At 43.1% G+C, this 18,144-nt stretch overlaps 1 protein-coding gene across 3 annotated transcripts in view; it reads left to right on the top strand.

The window, feature by feature from the left end:
* The first annotated feature begins 74 nt into the window (after positions 1–74).
* Positions 75–18,144, top strand: part of LOC5521440 (Hermansky-Pudlak syndrome 5 protein homolog) — an 18,795-nt gene continuing 725 nt past the window's right edge. Inside the window, exons 1-31 of one of the 3 annotated variants that reach the window (XM_048729556.1) lie at positions 75–118; positions 192–413; positions 815–925; positions 1,492–1,553; positions 1,628–1,682; positions 2,114–2,245; positions 4,199–4,350; positions 4,651–4,683; positions 5,310–5,400; positions 5,957–6,045; positions 8,006–8,083; positions 8,609–8,700; positions 9,278–9,417; positions 10,126–10,236; positions 10,675–11,186; positions 11,373–11,431; positions 11,574–11,606; positions 11,759–11,820; positions 11,909–12,201; positions 12,765–13,630; positions 13,765–13,885; positions 14,110–14,289; positions 14,391–14,507; positions 14,576–14,698; positions 15,389–15,501; positions 16,101–16,389; positions 16,684–16,759; positions 17,105–17,152; positions 17,256–17,316; positions 17,726–17,759; positions 17,839–17,918. In XM_048729556.1, coding sequence (XP_048585513.1) covers positions 282–413; positions 815–925; positions 1,492–1,553; positions 1,628–1,682; positions 2,114–2,245; positions 4,199–4,350; positions 4,651–4,683; positions 5,310–5,400; positions 5,957–6,045; positions 8,006–8,083; positions 8,609–8,700; positions 9,278–9,417; positions 10,126–10,236; positions 10,675–11,186; positions 11,373–11,431; positions 11,574–11,606; positions 11,759–11,820; positions 11,909–12,201; positions 12,765–13,630; positions 13,765–13,885; positions 14,110–14,289; positions 14,391–14,507; positions 14,576–14,698; positions 15,389–15,501; positions 16,101–16,389; positions 16,684–16,759; positions 17,105–17,152; positions 17,256–17,316; positions 17,726–17,759; positions 17,839–17,918 — 4,345 coding nt within the window. In that variant the 5' untranslated portion in view covers positions 75–118; positions 192–281. Of the gene's footprint in view, positions 119–191; positions 414–793; positions 926–1,491; positions 1,554–1,627; positions 1,683–2,113; positions 2,246–4,198; positions 4,351–4,650; positions 4,684–5,309; positions 5,401–5,956; positions 6,046–8,005; positions 8,084–8,608; positions 8,701–9,277; positions 9,418–10,125; positions 10,237–10,674; positions 11,187–11,372; positions 11,432–11,573; positions 11,607–11,758; positions 11,821–11,908; positions 12,202–12,764; positions 13,637–13,764; positions 13,886–14,109; positions 14,290–14,390; positions 14,508–14,575; positions 14,699–15,388; positions 15,502–16,100; positions 16,390–16,683; positions 16,760–17,104; positions 17,153–17,255; positions 17,317–17,725; positions 17,760–17,838; positions 17,919–18,144 lie in introns of those variants that run through there. The other 2 variants (XM_048729555.1, XM_048729557.1) reach the window with 2 other exon arrangements.

The following is an 18,144-nucleotide window of genomic DNA, read 5'->3' as shown; positions in this document are numbered from 1 at the left end:
GGGTCATAAACAAGTCACGGGACCCCTCGGGGTCATCTCGGCACATACTCGGAAAATTCTCGGAAGACTTGTTTTTTAATTACCCATTTTTATTCATTTCAAGTTATTTTTCGCGCAGGTATGTCAAGTGTTTCCTTTGATTTTGTCTAAATCTCTTTTTTCATTAAATAAAGCGTTCTTTTTTTTCAAAGGAATGTGTTCTCATCTTTCGAGACGTGCCAACCCGAATACGAATCGAAGGTCTTCCGTGGGTCATCGGTACTTGTCTTTCAGCTCCCAAGATGGTGGACGGAGCAAGCAATGAAGAGTGCAGAGGCCTAGACTGGGTTTTAGGGGAATATGGCTTCTTCTTGGTTGAAATGGGGTCTTTGTATGATATTAGCAATTTTGCTAAGACGTCTTCTAGAATTAAGGTAGGTTTTGTACCCGTCTTAAAATATCTGAGCTATTATATACTAGAGGCGGAAAGGGTCCGTGCGGTGGCGCGCGCAGGTCACACAACTTGTTGTTTTTGTTTACCAACAATTATTAAGCTACATTTGTCAGTTGAAACCAGACTATCTTATTCCTAAAAGTGGCTTAAAAAGAATATAATAGAACCATGTTATGATAGCAAAATTTATTAGATTGTTTGATTTTTCAAATTGAAAACTTATTAAAAGCCTCCGGAGATAACCTCCCCCCCCCCCCCCACGTAATTTGATAATTGTGAATCAATACTATGTCATCTTAATGCTTTCTTAGTGCATGTGGGGATGGTGTATCTTAGGCAATTGTGTCCTCATCATTGCAGTCCATCTCTCCATGTTTTTAGTACACATGCATGTCTGTCGGACAAAAGCTCATTGCTATTGGCTCGTCATCGGGGGCGGTATATATCTACAACCGAAGAACACTTCGGCATCTCAGGGTTATAATGACGAAGGTAATACACCAACCCCCTGTTGACAGACCCATTAGACACCATCTAATCAAGATTATCATTTATTTAAATCCCCCTCCTTTTGCTTACCTAAACATTACACTGAAATTATTTCATTATTGACAGGGGCGGATCTAGGGATGGGCAAAGCGGGCTCCGGCCCCCAAGAAATATAAGGAAATCCTGGGAAGAACAATAAATCCAGCCTCCCTTTCTTTAAACCCTTGCTTCGGCAAACCCCTTTTTGAACTCCTGTATCTGCCCCCGATTGATTATGTTAATTCAGATATAAGGCAAAATTCTGTTTAGATTCAAGTACTTATTTCTTTACTTTCCTTTTTATTCTTGCAGCAAATATTTTCTTCTTTCTCAGGAATATTAATTGAGCGATTTTGAGTTTTTTGAGGATTACCCACAAAAACACCCATTTTTTGCCCTGGGAATAAATTCAAATACAGTACAAATTGCATCATTAAATTTCCAATCTTTCATGTTTTTTTTGTGTGTGTGGTTATTAACACTATTATTGACATTATTGATGGATAATTAGTAAAGTATTTTTTTCTTAGGATGGTGCTGTTAGCAATCTTTGTTTTCAAAGTTGCAAGAATGTCCTAGGTATTGCCAAAAGGTAAACAAATATTGGTATTTGACTAAACACAAATGATTTATATTAAGTTGACTAAGAAAAATTGTAAACCACAGCTCGGGAATGGTCTTTATATGGGATATTGGAACAAGGACAAGGGATAAGCCGAAGGTAAATATACATGGTTGCACTTGAGAATAAATTAAAAACATGATGAAAATAATATGTAATTTCAACCCACCCTACCATGCAACACCTTCATCTGCTGGTGGAATTGAACTTGCCATCTCTAGTAGGGTTATTTTTGTGTGAAAGAATATATAGTGTACAATATTTGAACCTCCTATAAGCTCCTCAGGGCTTTTGTTTTGCCCTGAAGGGAAAAAGAGGGAGAGGGTTCTTTTCAGAATCAGATTTTCAAAGCATTTTTAGCCCAAAGAAAAAGTCTCAGAGCCTTTAAAACTATCGTGTACTGTTTGTTATTGATCACTGGGGACTTTCTTTGAATATTTTAAGTCTACAGTGGCAGGTATTTGAGAGGGGGGCTCAAAAGAGATAGGAGTAATGGTAGCTCAGTTGATTTAACACCTTTTCTTTTGTAGTGTTTGCGGCGCTCAGATCAGCATAAAGGTGCTGTTGTCACTTGCCTGTGCTGGGATGATGATGGCGTGCGACTCTTTGCCGGTGATGACCAAGGGTTTGTTAGTGTCCTTCGCATGCCCTTCCTCAGTAAGGTACAGTATTATTATCAATTTTCCTACATAAAAAATGTGCTTAATTAAAAACTAGAATCCTATAGTTGATTTACATGGCTCTTATTGGCAAAAGTAGTGAGTTTTTTTTTAGAATTTCATGGTAAATTCAATGAAAACACTGTTTCCAGCCTGACAGCATGACTTGACCAAACTTATCAAAATCAATGGGAAAAAAATACAAGATTCAAGAATCCATTTATCACTGAAAATCTTTTTTGGTAGAAAATTTACAGTGTTATTCACTCATTAACAATGATTTTTTCAATAGAGTTTGGTTTCTATCATAAAGAGCTCTGGCTACTACTTAAGTTTGGAGTTTTAATATTTCTTTTGGAAACTTTCTACTTGTTTCTTTAAAAAATGATGTTATATGTGCTCATTAAAAATGTTACTGATATAGAAATCTCTGTGGGTTTTTCCAATGGAACTTCATGGGTTGTTCAATTATTTTTAAATTTGAGACTCCTCAAATAATACAAAAGTTTGACTTTAAGTCAAAAGGGGAGGGTTATTACCTGCCCATGGAGGGATGAGGAGGGGTAACACATGCCCATGGCGGGGGAGGGGTAACATTTTCCCCTTGTCGGGTGGAGAAGGGCGTCACATGACCATGGCGGGGCAGGGGTAACATTTTCCCCTTGTCGGGTGGAGAAGGGTGTCACATGCCCATGGCGGGGGAGGGGTAACATTTTCCCCTTGTGGGGTGTAGAAGGGTGTCACATGCCCATGGCGGGGCAGGGTTAACATTTTCCCCTTGTGGGGTGGAGAGGGGCGTAACATGCCCATGGCGGGGGAAGGGTAACATTTTCCCCTTGTGGGGTGGAGAAGGGCGTCACTTGCCCATGCCAGGGGAGGGGTAACATTTTCCCCTTGTGGGGTGTAGAAGGGTGTCGCATGCCCATGGCAGGGAGGGGTAACATTTACCCTTGTGGGGAGGAGAAGTATGTCATGCCCATGGCAGGGAGGGGTAACATTTTACCCTTGTGGGGTGTAGAAGGGTGTCACATGCCCATGGCAGGGAGGGGTAACATTTACCCTTGTGGGGAGGAGAAGGATGTCATGCCCATGGCAGGGAGGGGTAACATTTTACCCTTGTGGGGAGGAGAAGGGTGTCACATGCCCATGGCAGGGAGGGGTAACATTTACCCTTGTGGGGAGGAGAAGGATGTCATGCCCATGGCAGGGAGGGGTAACATTTTACCCTTGTGGGGAGGAGAAGGGTGTCACATGCCCATGGCAGGGAGGGGTAACATTTACCCTTGTGGGGAGGAGAAGTATGTCATGCCCATGGCGGGGAAGGGTAACATTTTCCCCTTGTGGGGTGTAGAAGGGTGTCACATGCCCATGACGGGGCAGGGGTAACATTTTCCCCTTGTGGGGTGGAGAAGGGCGTCACATGCCCATGGCGGGGAAGGGTAACATTTTCCCCTTGTGGGGTGTAGAAGGGCGTCCATGCCCATGGCGGGGGAGGGGTAACATTTACCCTTGTGGGGAGGAGAAGTATGTCATGCCCATGGCGGGGAAGGGTAACATTTTCCCCTTGTGGGGTGTAGAAGGGTGTCACATGCCCATGGCGGGGCAGGGGTAACATTTCCCCCTTGTGGGGTGTAGAAGGGTGTCACATGCCCTTGGGGGGAAGGGTAACATTTCCCCCTTGTGGGGAGGAGAAGGATGTCATGCCCATGGCAGGGAGGGGTAACATTTACCCTTGTGGGGAGGAGAAGGATGTCATGCCCATGGCAGGGAGGGGTAACATTTACCCTTGTGGGGAGGAGAAGGATGTCATGCCCATGGCAGGGAGGGGTAACATTTCCCCCTTGTGGGGTGTAGAAGGGTGTCACATGCCCTTGGGGGGAAGTGGGGTCACACACCCCTAGAGCTAGGGGAGTAACATGGATCTGCCCCTGCTTCAGCTTTGAGCCATCTTCACAGATTGGAGGTAGTCCTGGAACAAAGAAGCTGACAATTGGTCATAACACTGACATCATTGGCAAAAGTGAGACAGCTATCAATCAGCTGGACTGTGCAGGGGACAGGATCCTCATTTCTACCATGAGGAAAACAGCCATTTTGGATATTCCATCGTAAGGCATATTGACTTATCCCCCCTCTAGCCAGGGAGAGAAGCGTGAAGTGTTTATGGGGGGACAGGGTTGGGCCCAGGGGGCTTAGAAGAATCATCCTACTTGACTGAAAGGTACACTCAAATAAAAGAAATGAACATTGGACTGCAATTTTTAGCTTTATCCATTTGGAGTGATAAAGACGATGTATTCTCGAAAGAAAATAATTTGATTGTTATGTTTTCAAGAAAAAGAGAAGTGAAGCTGACCCCATTTCTGTCTTTATCATAATTCCACCAATTTTTCTTGTTATCTGAACAGGAACTCATGCTGGCCGGTTGGTTCCAAAGCAAGGTAACTCTTCTTCAATGTTAGATATGGTGCAGCTATCTTTTATGTATTATTACATGAGCTTTATTTGCCAAGTAAATGCCAGTATTTTTACTTACTTATTTATGGATAAAATTTATGTATAATATTCATGGATGAAATTGTTGACCCCAGTGGGGAAGCAAGGATTTTTAACAGGAGGGGGCCCAGAGGGCCCTTTCAAGGCATTTTCTCTTGTATTTTAGATGTTGTCTCATACATTTACTGTATTTTTGGCTTCTAGAAAATGCATTTACACCCACCATGGAGCCAAAAGGTTCAATTTCCCGTGTAGGAACTAGCCAAAACGCCAATAGGGAAATGCATATTTCCCGTGTAGGAACTAGCCAAAACTCCAATAGGGAAATGCATATTCCCCGTGTAGGAACTAGCCAAAACACCAATAGGGAAATGCATATTTCCCGTGTAGGAACTAGCCAAAACTCCAATAGGGAAATGCATATTCCCCGTGTAGGAACTAGCCAAAACACCAATAGGGAAATGCATATTTCTTGTATTTTTTAGCATTTTAATTATGGAGGTGTTTTGCACATCTAGCATGAGACAAGTTCATGACAAGTTAATTGGTGATTGTTTCCTATTGATTTTAGGGAGGGTAAGTTTGGAGCCTGTTATTTTAGACAGAATGGTCAGCAAGGTGTTACTATATATACTGCCAGGCCAAGCTCAAGATTATGGGAGGTAAAATGAGTTTTGGCCACAGGAGTAAAGCTTCTAAAACTTGAATGAATGTGAACCTATAACATGCAACCATTGAGGCAAACAGATAATTGTTTAAATATTAGCAATTAACTGTGAATAACATTTTGTCATAGTTCTACTAGATCTGTCTTTTTGATGCTTTGTTATGTACGCACTCTGTCACATGGGGTGTTTGGCTATGATGGCATGACCAAGGAAGAAACTTTCAGGCTTGGCACAGAATCTCAAATTTAAATCAATAAAAAATCTTAGTTTTTATGCCCAAAAACCAATGAAAATTAACCAAAGACTTTCTACAATGCCCGCAAAAGTCTTTGCCCTAGATAGACCATGAAACTGGAAATTTTTTAATTGCTTTTTAGTGAAGAAAGATGTAGGTCTATCAGACAGAATGCCATTTGAATTCTAGCCTTGACATCATATTTCACACTGTCCACCTTCATATCCTAAGGGAGGGAATTCTTTACCAACAAATTTGTTCTGATTGATATTTTCAAGTGGAATACTGTATTAGCTGTTTCGTGTGTGTCTGTAGGCCAGTATGGATGGACAAGTGCTATCTACTCAACAATACAAGCAGCTTTTAGCGACCCCACCCACACCTATTATCTCAGAGCTATCAGAGTAAGTCACTAAATCGCAGAACTCTCTGCAAAGCCTAACATAAAAAAAAAACAAGGCACAAAAAATGTCTGTCATCGCATGAATCATCTGAATTTCGGATAAAGAAAAAAAGAAGAAGACGCGCCTGAACGAAATAAATTTTGAGAAAACAGCAGAAAGAGCAGTTAGCGTAGATAAAAGATGCGCGTGAACAATAAGAATTATAAGAAAACAAACAGCAGTGCGCGTAGATAATAAGACGCGCGTGAACAATCAGAATTATGAGTAAACAAATAGCAGTGCGCGTAGATAATAAGACGCGCATGAACAATCAGAATTATGAGAAAACAAAGAGCAGTGCGCGTAGATAATGAGACGCGTGTGAACAATCAGAATTATGAGAAAACAAAGAGCAGTGCGCGTAGATAAGACGCGAGTGAACAATCAGAATCATGAAAAAACAGAAGCAGTGTGCGTAGATAATGAGACGCGCGTGAACAATCAGAATTATGAGAAAAAGAAGAGCAGTGCGTATAGATAATGAGACGCGTGTGAACAATCAGAATTATGAGAAAACAAAGAGCAGTGCGCGTAGATAAGACGCGAGTGAACAATCAGGATCATGAAAAAACAGAAGCAGTGTGCGTAGATAATGAGACGCGCGTGAACAATCAGAATTATGAGAAAACGAAGAGCAGTGCGTGTAGATAATGAGACGCGCGTGAACAATCAGAATTATGAGAAAACAAAGAGCAGTGCGCGTAGATAATGAGACGCGCGTGAACAATCAGAATATTGAGGAAACAAAGAGCAGTGCGCGTAGATAATTAGACGCGCGTGAACAATCAGAATATTGAGGAAACAAAGAGCATTGCGCGTAGATAATAAGACGCGCGTGAACAATCAGAATTATGAGAAAAGAAAGAGCAGTGCGCGTAGATAATGAGACGCGTGTGAACAATCAGAATTATGAGAAAACAAATAGCAGTGCGCGTAGATAATGAGACGCGCGTGAACAATCAGGATATTGAGGAAACAAGGAGCAGTGCGCGTAGATAATGAGACGCGCGTGAACAATCAGAATTATGAGAAAAGAAAGAGCAGTGCGCGTAGATAAAAGACGCGCGTGAACAATCAGAATTATGAGAAAACAAAGAGCAGTGCGTGTAGATAAGAGACGCGCGTGAACAATCAGAATTATGAGAAAACAAAGAGCAGTGCGCATAGATAAAAGACGCGCGTGAACAATCAGAATTATGAGAAAACAAAGAGCTGTGCGCATAGATAAAAGACGCGCGTGAACAATCAGAATTATGAGAAAACAAAGAGCTGTGCGTATAGATAATGAGACGCGCATGAACAATCAGAATTATGAGAAAACAAAGAGCAGTGCGCATAGATAAAAGACGCGCGTGAACAATCAGAATTATGAGAAAACAAAGAGCTGTGCGCATAGATAAAAGACGCGCGTGAACAATCAGAATTATGAGAAAACAAAGAGCTGTGCGCATAGATAAAAGACGCGCGTGAACAATCAGAATTATGAGAAAACAAAGAGCTGTGCGCATAGATAAAAGACGCGCGTGAACAATCAGAATTATGACAAAACAAGGAGCAGTGCGTGTAGATAATGATACGCAGAATTTTAAGAAAACGTAGCATAGTGTGTAGACGATGGGACGCGCGTGAACAATCAGAATTATAAGAAAACGAAGCATAGTGCGTATAGATAATGATACGCAGAATTATAAAAAAACGAAGCATAGTGCGTGTAGATAATAGGACGCGCGTGAACAATCAGAATTATAAGAAAACGAAGCATAATGCGTATAGATAATGATACGCAGAATTATAAGAAAACGAAGCATAGTGCGCGTAGACGATGGGATGCCAGGGACTGGTAGCCTGGATTATCCGCAATTTTTATCTTGTTTTAGTTATATTGGCAACATTTTGCCACTATCTCATTTTCCCTTTTCAGTATTGATGACTTGTCGTGCCAGCCTGCCAACAAGTTTTCCCCACAGTCCGTGAACTTCCCGTACCTTTACTTGGTTAGGTGAGCAAGTAGTTGGTCCTTTTTAGCTCGTTTTTTTGTTGTCTGTCAGCCATATATATCGTGAACTTCCCCTAACCTTACCAGTTAAGGCGAGCAAGTAGTTTTTCTTATTAAGCTCGTTTTCGACCTAACCGGTCCTTTACCTGGTTAGGTGAGAAAGTAGTTGATCCTATATAGCTCATTTTTGTGTTCTCTGGCCGCCATGTATGTAACTTGTTGTGTGACGTGGTTTTATCGAGTGGTGTTATGTTGCATGGGCTTGTCACTTGCCCGTGGCATTTCTCACGTGATAGTGCATAACTTGTTTTAGTTGCTTGGTTTTATAATGTGACTAAGAGGCATGTTTTTGTCACGTGTTCGTGACATGGTTCTGTGAAACTATTTTCCGTGACGTGGTTTTGTCATGCGGTTTTGTCACGTGGCCATGTGACGTGGTTTTGTCACGCTGTCGTGTGACGCGGTTTTGTCACGTGGCCATGTGACGTGGTTTTGTCACGCTGTCGTGTGACATTTTCTCTTTTTTAGAGAACGGTTCCTTCTCACGTGGTACGGGAATCGCCTCATCCTCCTCGACCCCATACTTGGTCAGTTAGTAGGATGGTACCAGCTGGATCGAGGTAAATGTACTAAATCCGTATATTGACTGAACAATATATAAGGATAATATGGCAGGCCCATACCCAGGATTTTTCTTGGGGGTGCGAAATCCGAAAAAGTGGACCTAATTTTTCCGGAGGGGGGGAGGGAGGGATTGATAAAAATCTGACCACCTCAAAACAAAAACAAAAAGGTTTTTTCATGCCTTTGCAGTATCTTCACGGGACGTTTATTGCGGGATTTGGCTACATACTACAAATAGTACGTTTATTGAGAACCGAAAGTGGACCTTCGGCCGTTGTTTGTGTGTGTGGGGGGTGCGTTCGCCCCCCCCCCCCCCCCCCCCCCCCTGGGTACGGGCCTGTATGGCAAGCACCAGGTTGATCGTCTGTAGTAAAAAAAACTTGGAATTTCATTCGAGTTACCTAATATCTGGGGATTCTCGCGTAACTTTTGATTTGCATGTGCGAGAAATGTGCGCAGTACCAATAAATGCCTGTATTGTGTCTGTTACACTCTATGTCTAATCAATGAATCGCAGCCGCTTTCTGCTCCCTCGCTATAGAATCACATATTAAGAAGTGTTTTTGTGACTAGATGTATCACACATCAGCTGTAGCGGATCACAGTTCTACGTGTATCACGTGGATGGCTATATGAGCTGGTTTGGCGTCCTCAACGTCAAGGAGTGCGTGGCGAGACTCTACGAGCTGAATGCAGTAACGCAATGTGCCAAGGTAGTGTGTGCAGTGGCGGCCCCTTGGGGGGACAAGGGGGGAAATGGTCCCCCTTACAGGTTTTTAGCAATCATGCCTCACATTACAACATTAGCCGTAACTAGGCATGATTTAATCACAACATTAGCCGTAACTAGGCAGGTGTTCATCACAACATTAGCCGTAACTAGGCAGGTGTTCATCACAACATTAGCCGTAACTAGGCAGGATTTAATTACAACATTAGCCGTTACTAGGCAGGTGTTCATCACAACATTAGCCGTAACTAGGCAGGTGTTCATCACAACATTAGCCGTAACTAGGCAGGTTTTCGAACAGTGGAATTAATGGTAATTTTACTTCCTATTTTTTAAGAAAACGTAAATCAAAGTTTAGGTTCGGCAAGAGTTTGGCCACATTACGAACTCGTATAGAGTCGAGGAGGCACACATAGCAGTCTTCGATTCAAAAATTCAATTCTAAGAATTGGGAAGATTGTTTGCAATAACATTATATAAATTTCGCTGAATTGGATGGCAGTGACATTTCGCAATAAGGTTAGAAATTCATTAGTCGCTGATTACAGTATTCAACCCCAAAATGGGATGAATTTCTGGTTATTTTAATCAAAATTCACTGACAAAGTATACTAGCTCCCGTGGGTGAAGCATCTTCAAATTTATGTTCGCCCCACATGAAAAGTTGCTTGCTTCTTTTTCCATTTCTCAGGTAGCCTTATTGTGCAAGCACTATTTAGTACCAGGGGCTGCAAGAGACTTGGTACCCACTTCTATGATGACGTCATTAAGGGATAAACTCCTCGAGTTGCCTGGGCACCAGGTATCTGACTCTGATGAGGAATTCTAGGAATGCGTTGACAGCGAAAAGTCAAAATATTAATATTTGCCAAATTCTATATGCATATTTGTACATTAATAATAGTTGGGTGGCAAGCTCGCGCCCTCTTGCCTTTGGCGACAGAATACAAAACAAAAAGCAACTTATTCAGCGCTTCCGAATCAGCCAGAAAGTTTTTATGCAAGGGCTTATTTAAAGATGTTTTTTTTGTCTCTCTCTGACTCTTTCTGGCGGTACGCCGCAGCATTTTCTGAGTTTGTTTTGGCGTTAGTTTGCAATTAAAATATCACATAATCTTTTAGTGCAACTCGCCTATTGTTTCTAAATAACAAACGGCAAGTTTCAAGTATCGATTTAACAAAATAATAAAAAGTTATCTAGGACCTGTTTTTTTTTATAATGATCATTCTGAATCGGTAGGAGCTGGTATCGAGCCTTGAGGAACTCCTTCGACAAGTCGAAGAAAGCAGCACTTTGACTGATAAGCCTCCTGGTTTCTATGGCAACGAGGAGATCGGTACTCCTGACACCATGAGCGTCTGCAGCGACAGTCAACTGTGGGGTGAGGGGGAGGGCAGCGTGCGCAGCGAACCCCAGGGGAGGGGACTTAGGAGATCTGACGATTTCTCTTTGGACAATGCCTTGTTTGCTGTGGCCGCAAAAGCGAAGAAATTTGCCGAAGAAAGGAGAAAAAATTCACGACTAAAATTTCCAATGCTGCGAAGAGCATCTGACGAGGGAAGTGTTACGCCTACCGACAGAGGCACTAGCGAGCAGGGGAATGAGTTGAGATTAGATCCGGGCTCAGCGTCTGGTAGCGAGGCGATGTGCGAGGTAGACAGTGCACTGCACAGCCCGTCGGAAGCGCCCGCGTTCCACTCAGATGACAGCGGCTCAAGGCATGAAGACGACGTATTTGAATCAGTACCTAGGTAAATTGGAATTGATTTTCCGATACAACCACCCCTCTCTAAGATTATTGGCTAGATTAATGCCCCCTCCCCATGTAACGCCGTCCCATCGCGACGTTTTTGGATTTTGCGCTCGGTAAACGCCAGCAATGCTGTCTGATTTTGGCGCTAATTGTTTGCAAACCTCTAAATATGATTACCTTGTAGAAAGGGCAAGATCTCGGCGAAAGAGAAGAAGAAAAGAAAACGCAAGGTTGTAACTGTAGGTATGTACAAAGTATGTTTTAAAGTGAAGCTTTATTAATCAGTACGGCATATCACGAGGCAAGCGTTCAATTCTACACGAATTCTACAAGAAGCAAATAGTGAATATTATTTTTATATTTAAACGTACACTTTTATTTTCAGATATAGATTCACCATCTGGGAAATATTTTGAAGGTAATCGTTGCTAAAATTTAGTTTAATTTTGGTACTCAGATAAAGGTTGACCATATGGGAAACAGTTTTTAAATTGATGTGCATTAAAATTGTGTTTCCATTTGGTGTTTCATTTCATGCAATAATTTTACAATAATTTTGAATCTGTATAGGAACAAAGCCCCCAGGACAACAGATATATGGGTCCCGGGCTCAATCCGCTAGGGATGCCCAGGTAAGAAATTATCCTATCATTGATGGATTGAACTTGCCCCTTGGTCTCCTCGTGTTGCATGATGGGAATGCTACCCTGTCTGTTTCAGGTGCAGCTTCATCGCTCACGAGCTTCCCCTGAGCCCCTCCCCCACGGTAACACCGCCCCTCCGGAATTAGCCCCTGCCTTCCCTAGCATGCTGTCCAAGGCGAAAAACTTGTTTCAGCGAAGGCTGAACGCCGGTGAGACCGGTGCCGAGAGTGTTCGACTGGCTCGTTCCCAGTCCCTCCCTTTGGAGTATGACGTGGAGGACGGTGAATGTGAGGAGGACGGGGAGGAGACTGGAGAGGAGCCTCGACTTAAAGCAGCGGATGATTTAGAGAGGGCGACGAAAGAGACAAGGTGTGGTTTTAAAATTAAAGGGAACATTTGTTATTCTCAGGGTCTTTTTTGCGTATTTTGCGAATCACTTATCACAACACGATGAATACCGCTCAGGGATCAAATTGATCTGGCCCATGATGAATTGAAATCTTTACAAGCTTCGTTACTCTTCTATTCTATATAACGGGGATAGAAGTGTTCACGAATTTAACATAGTTTGCTGATAGTGTTCTGATTTTTTTGTGGATTCACGCTTGGCCCAGTGTGTTAGTGCGTCAGCGTATGGGGCCTCTCACCTCTGCTGAAACGGGTTTGAGACCCCATCAAGACTTGGTCAGTACCTGTCTGTTTCTCGACCCTGAATTTGATGAACGTATGTGAGCTTACTAGAAGCTTGTGTTCCTCAGTTCCAGGATGGGCTATTCTTAATGCTTATTAGAATTTTAAACGTAAGAGCGTCAAGTATATAGGACGCTCTAAAACACATTACATTTATTCTTTCGTTGTGTTTACGGAATAATTGGTAGGGTGATGAGTTTTTCGGTCGGCAAGAGACACTAACTGTTGTCATCTTATTGCAGGGATCGAGTTGGGGACTTATCAATCTTCTGCAGCAGATCCGCCCTACGTCAGGTCTTACAGAACTGGATCTCATTTCTCCACTCTGCCGTCACAGCCTGCGCTCGACACCAGTCTTTAGATCTGCTGTCGGTGCTCGCTGAAAATTCGGCTCAAGATGATGTTCGTATGCTAGTGAAAATGTGCTTTGACACCGGAGTTTACGGGCCAGAAACTAATCCTGGTGTCGAGACTGAAAGCGAGGTCATGACGTCGGACGACGGCGATAAAGTGAGCACGACTACCGGGTCACGTGACTTGAATGTTGTATTACCATTGGCTGAGACTGAGGAGAAGGTATCGGGGGCTAGGAAGTCTGAGGGTTTACATTCTGGAGTAAAAGGGATTGAAAGTCGGCCTAAAGAAGAGGAGAATGGAAGAGAGGTACATATGTCAGGCGATAGTAGCCTTGAGAGATTACGTTCTAAAGAGGAGGTGAATGGACAGATTCATATGTCAGGGGATATCAGCCCTGAATTAGAAGATATTGAGGGAGGAGCGATTTCACTCACAAACGCCCAACCAGCAGTCTTGTCGGGAGTGACTAAGTGTGAATCACGCACAGTCCCATCAGCCACCGCGTCTAACCATTCCTGGATATGCGAAGCGTGTTCCAAGAAGTCACCATTCAATTCCGAGAGCGTACTCGGTGCCAGCCTCTCACGGTTAGCCTCCAAGAGGGAGAGGGATGCCGAGTTAGATGGAAGAAGGGCTCGATTCGTTTCCCGGTATTTTAACATGATGGGTGTGGATAAGATAAGAAGAACGCTGAACTTGACACGCGGGCTCAAGAGTAAGACTTGGCGTGCTCTACTACGACCAATCAACGGTAAAGGTAGCATGCATGTGACCTTGAATCTAAACCCCAATCTCCTTCATCGTGTTTTCGTTTTTCTCTCTCACAAACTTTGTTGAACATTCAGGCTTATATAATATCTGACGATTCTCCCTTTTTTCATGTAGATACGTACGAATCTTCTGCAGTCAGCGATCATCTCAGAAATGGTGACGTCACAAGGGCATTGCACGTCTTGCATGAAGAGATGGATGAATTTCGTGACGTAATTCTGCATTACCTAAATGCGTAAGACTTATCCTTTAATGCATTTTACAACTAAGAACATCTTCAAAAGGTGTGTGTGTGTGGGGGGGGTCAAGCATAGAGGAATTACTATAAGTTAAACGCAGTAAGAAAAACTTGAATTTGATTATAGCCATGGCTGATTAAATAGAGGCTCATTATATATAATTAGGGTGTCCCCAGCTAGCGTCAGCCATAAATGCAGCCTTTTTATTAATGTCCCTCAGAGCCTTCATGCTGCAGGGCCGAGATACGGTGATGACGTGTGTTAAGATGTACCCGGATGTGCGACCTTGGGAGGTCATGGAAATGTGTAGAAGCGGAGGGGATTTGAAGACTAGCGCCCAGTCTTTTGTGTTCTACATGGAACAACTTCTGCGCTGGAGGCAGGAGACTGGGGAGGCAAGGTAGATGGATATTGTATCTTTAAATTATGAAAGAACATAATGCTAACCCTTCCATAACGTTTGTATTGGTACCTCACAGTTTTCCTCTCTTGCGTCTCTAGGTCCCAGACCCTTAGAGCGTTGTGTAGAGAAGAGGAGGTTTTGCAGGCCTGGTGTCACTCTGCTTTGATCGCAAGCGAACCTCTCGATCAGCGGCATTCCGAATGTGGAGTCCCAAGGTACGCTAAGAATGGTGGGGATCGGGGAAGTAATGTGATCATTTCCCTTACTGTCTTAATTATTCCAGGAGTTTCGCGCACACACTTTTCTGGAAACACGATAATCAGCTGAAGAGTGTCCTTGATATAGTATGTCAGCGGTCATCCCTAGACGAGGTTGCGCCGTACATCGACATGTGTTGGAAGCATGGGTAAGCACGGAATCATCACGTGACCGCCACGTTGTTATGAATCTCTTACCACATTGGCACGAGTCCAATTATGCGATGTACGTTGTGTTTTTAGAAGCTTGGTTTATTTGTCTTCGTGTGTTTTTGCACAAAATTATTCAGTTTAGCGGAGAACAAGATTTGGCACTAAAAAAGAGCAACTTCTACTAAGCAATTTCCGTCACGGTCGGTCGGAGGCGTTTTTATACACTAATTTTGTGAATGAGTTTGGTTTGTTAAATGTTTTTTTTTTTTAGCATTCGCCCTTCGATAGACCCTATTCTCGCTACATGCCTGTGTGTAATTTATCTGGGAAGTGTTTCGCCGTTTTGTTTTAAGACGATTGCTTTGTTGAGGGTTTTCTTATTCAGCATATGTCCGTTGGTAGACTTTCTCTCGCTATACGCTTGTGCAGTAGCGGATCTAAAGGGTTTAGGGGGTTTAACCCCCCCCCCCCCCTGGGCTGCCAGAAAGCCATATGTAACCAAAAAATTACCCCCTCCACCCTTTGTCACTGAGCCAACCCCCCCCCCCCCCCCCCCCCCTTCAGCGAAAAGCTAGATCCACCGCTGTTGTGTGTAACTATTTATCTGGAAAGTGTGTCGTCGTTTCATTAATACGATAGCTCTGTTGATGGTTTGTTATTCAGCATATGACGTTCCCTCGCTGCAGGTACTGGCGTGGCTTCGTGCGCTTGTGTGTCGCTGCCGGATTTAGGGAACTGGCATTGTTAGTGGTCGTGTATCTGCGTGATATAAAACTGTTGGACATATCTCATCCTTGGGGTAAGTATTTAGGTAATCGTTTCTGGATGCTTGGGGTAGGCGCCCAGTAATTTAGGTAATCGTTTCTGGTTGCTTTGGGTAAGCGCCCAGTAATTTAGGTAACTGTTTCTGTATGCTCGGGGTAAGCGCCCAGTAATTTAGGAGGTAACCGTTTTTGGATGCTTGGGGTAAGCGCCCAGTAATTTAGGTAACCGTTTCTGGATGCTTGGGGTAAGCGCCCAGTAATTTAGGTAATCATTTCTAGAAGCTTGGGTTAAGCGCCCAGTAATTTAGGTTATCATTTCTGGATGCTTCGGGTAAGCGCCCAGTAATTTAGGTAACCGTTTCTGGATGCTTGGGGTAAGCGCCCAGTAATTTAGGTAATCATTTCTGGATGCTTGGGGTAAGCGCCCAGTAAATTAGGTAACCGTTTCTGGATGCTTGGGGTAAGCGCCAAGTAATTTAGGTAATCGTTTCTGGGTGCTTGGGGTAAAGGTTAGGGTTCAGTGTAGATTTTTTCAAACCGACTTCGTTGGGGGTATGGATCTGAATTCACCCAATACTAGTTTAGTGTAAAGCACTAATAGGTAAAGTAACGATAGTATGATTTTATGTTATAGGCGCGTTGCCCAAGACCTTGGGGGAATGGAGAGCACTACTGCGCATGCTCGCATCAGTACAGCAGTCATCCGATCTTCCCGAGGACGAGAGATGCGCATGCGAATACGAGGATCGGTCACGTGACTCTTCTGTCATATGCTGGGAAAACGTGGTCCCTTTGGCACTAAGTCGCCTTGGGACAAGTCACACTGTGCAGTTACTGAAGGATGTGCCTTACAGGGGGAAGGCCCTTCCCAAGGACTTTTACTACAAGTGCATCATGGGAGCGGCTATCGAGACAGAACAAAGGTAAGCATTGATGGAAATATTTGCTTGAAAATAAATGTTGTATAATTGATGCGGTTTGGGAAAATGTCTCGCCGTAATAGAACCATTCGAGCCTGCAAGCACTAGCCTGCTAGAGCTACGAACACCCACTTAAATGCGAGAAAATAATATTTTCGGGGGACTATTTGGGAACTTCAAAATGGACTTCAACAAGCTTTGGCGGAAAAAAAATGGACAAAAATAATTCTGTTATTATGAGGAGTTATTATTTCGATTTGCAAGTGATTTGAAACCATGCGGTGTTTTTATTTCCAGGAAACTAGTTCACGAGATGCTGTGTAATCTAGATGCGTATCTATGGTCCCAGCGCGCAGGCGCAATGACACCTGAGGTATGACGTCACATTCGGACCTAGTCCACCACAGATTACTTATAGTAGCAGTTGCTCTTTTTTTATATCCAGTCACGCCCAGTGGCCATCGACAACTGCCAACATAATCCACTCTTTATTCATTCATTCATTCACAATTTATTAAAAAGCAGTTTAAAAAGCTCTAATTGTATTTTATCGGTCTCAAGATCGCTCGGGGCTACCGCCCATTACCGATGAAAGATAAGTTATCGTTTAAGTGCTGTCCAGTCAAGCTCCCTAATAAGAAACTAGGCTGCAGCGTTTACTACCATTCAGTATCACCCATCATTAGGTTTATTGAACTCTTCTTTTCTTCATTTCCAGTTGAATTATTTGCGAACTAAGGAAACGTCTGATGCTCCACAAGAAACTGTAAGTAAATATTCTATCATACAATTAGATGATTCCCATATTCTTGGGTGTTTTCGGGTTATTGTTCACGTTATTAAGAACGAGGTGTACCATCTCATTGCAGGCCGACCCTTCCCCTGTTGCGCCTCATCCCATTTCCAGTGTTAGGACCTTGGAGGACGCAGGTAATCTAAATTGGCAATCGGGGACAAATATTTTGTTGCCTTAAAGATAAAAATTATCAAATTCAAGTTATTTTGATTAAGGCTTTTTAAGAATCCCCTCTTTTCTCACCATGCTTATGGATATACTTGAAAAGCCAACCTGGCATCTCTGTTGAGGAGTCCAAAAGTCCAAATTGTCTGATTTTTCAGGAAGGCGCCTGACAGTTTAGGAGCGGACCCGACTTAGCAAAGCCTTTGCGCAACAGATTTTTAGAAGATTGAAAAGAGAATAGACCGAAAAATAAAATTCAGTTGCGGGCTCAAAGCTAAAAAACGTGTCTCCTCTATTGTTTTGTACTCAATATTAAGATACTGCTTTGAACATTGCGTTCCCACTATGATTACCAACACATTGCTGATATCTTTCTAGCCACGAGTTGGGGAACCAACATTCATCTAGCAGAGTAAGTGCACTTATTACCAAAAAGCATCGCATTTCTACAATGCCTATTTTCCTAACACTCCGAATGCTCCTATTTCTAGAGCACACTGTCCCGTATGTAAACTCCCGCTTTGCGATCAAGTCTCCTCCAGTAACCAGGGCATTCTCGTCTTTGAGTGCAGTAAGTGGTCGGGTAACTCCTTATCCCGTTCGCTTTGTACGTAAGTTTAGGTTCTCTGTGGAGGACCTGTGGTAGGGGTTGTGGGGATTGCAATTCCCCTCATAATAATGATGAATCCGCTCCTGCGATGATTTTCAAAATGCTAAAGTGATGTAACAAACACAATCATGCAACCATTGTGGAATGTCGATGGTGAAGCGTAATTTATGAGTTTGGGAATGGCCTA

This window comes from Nematostella vectensis, chromosome 6, assembly GCF_932526225.1.
Source record: "Nematostella vectensis chromosome 6, jaNemVect1.1, whole genome shotgun sequence".
Classification (NCBI taxonomy): Eukaryota; Metazoa; Cnidaria; class Anthozoa; order Actiniaria; family Edwardsiidae; genus Nematostella; species Nematostella vectensis.
Note: the sequence above shows the minus strand (reverse complement) of the source record. Positions and strands in the feature narration are given on the sequence as shown.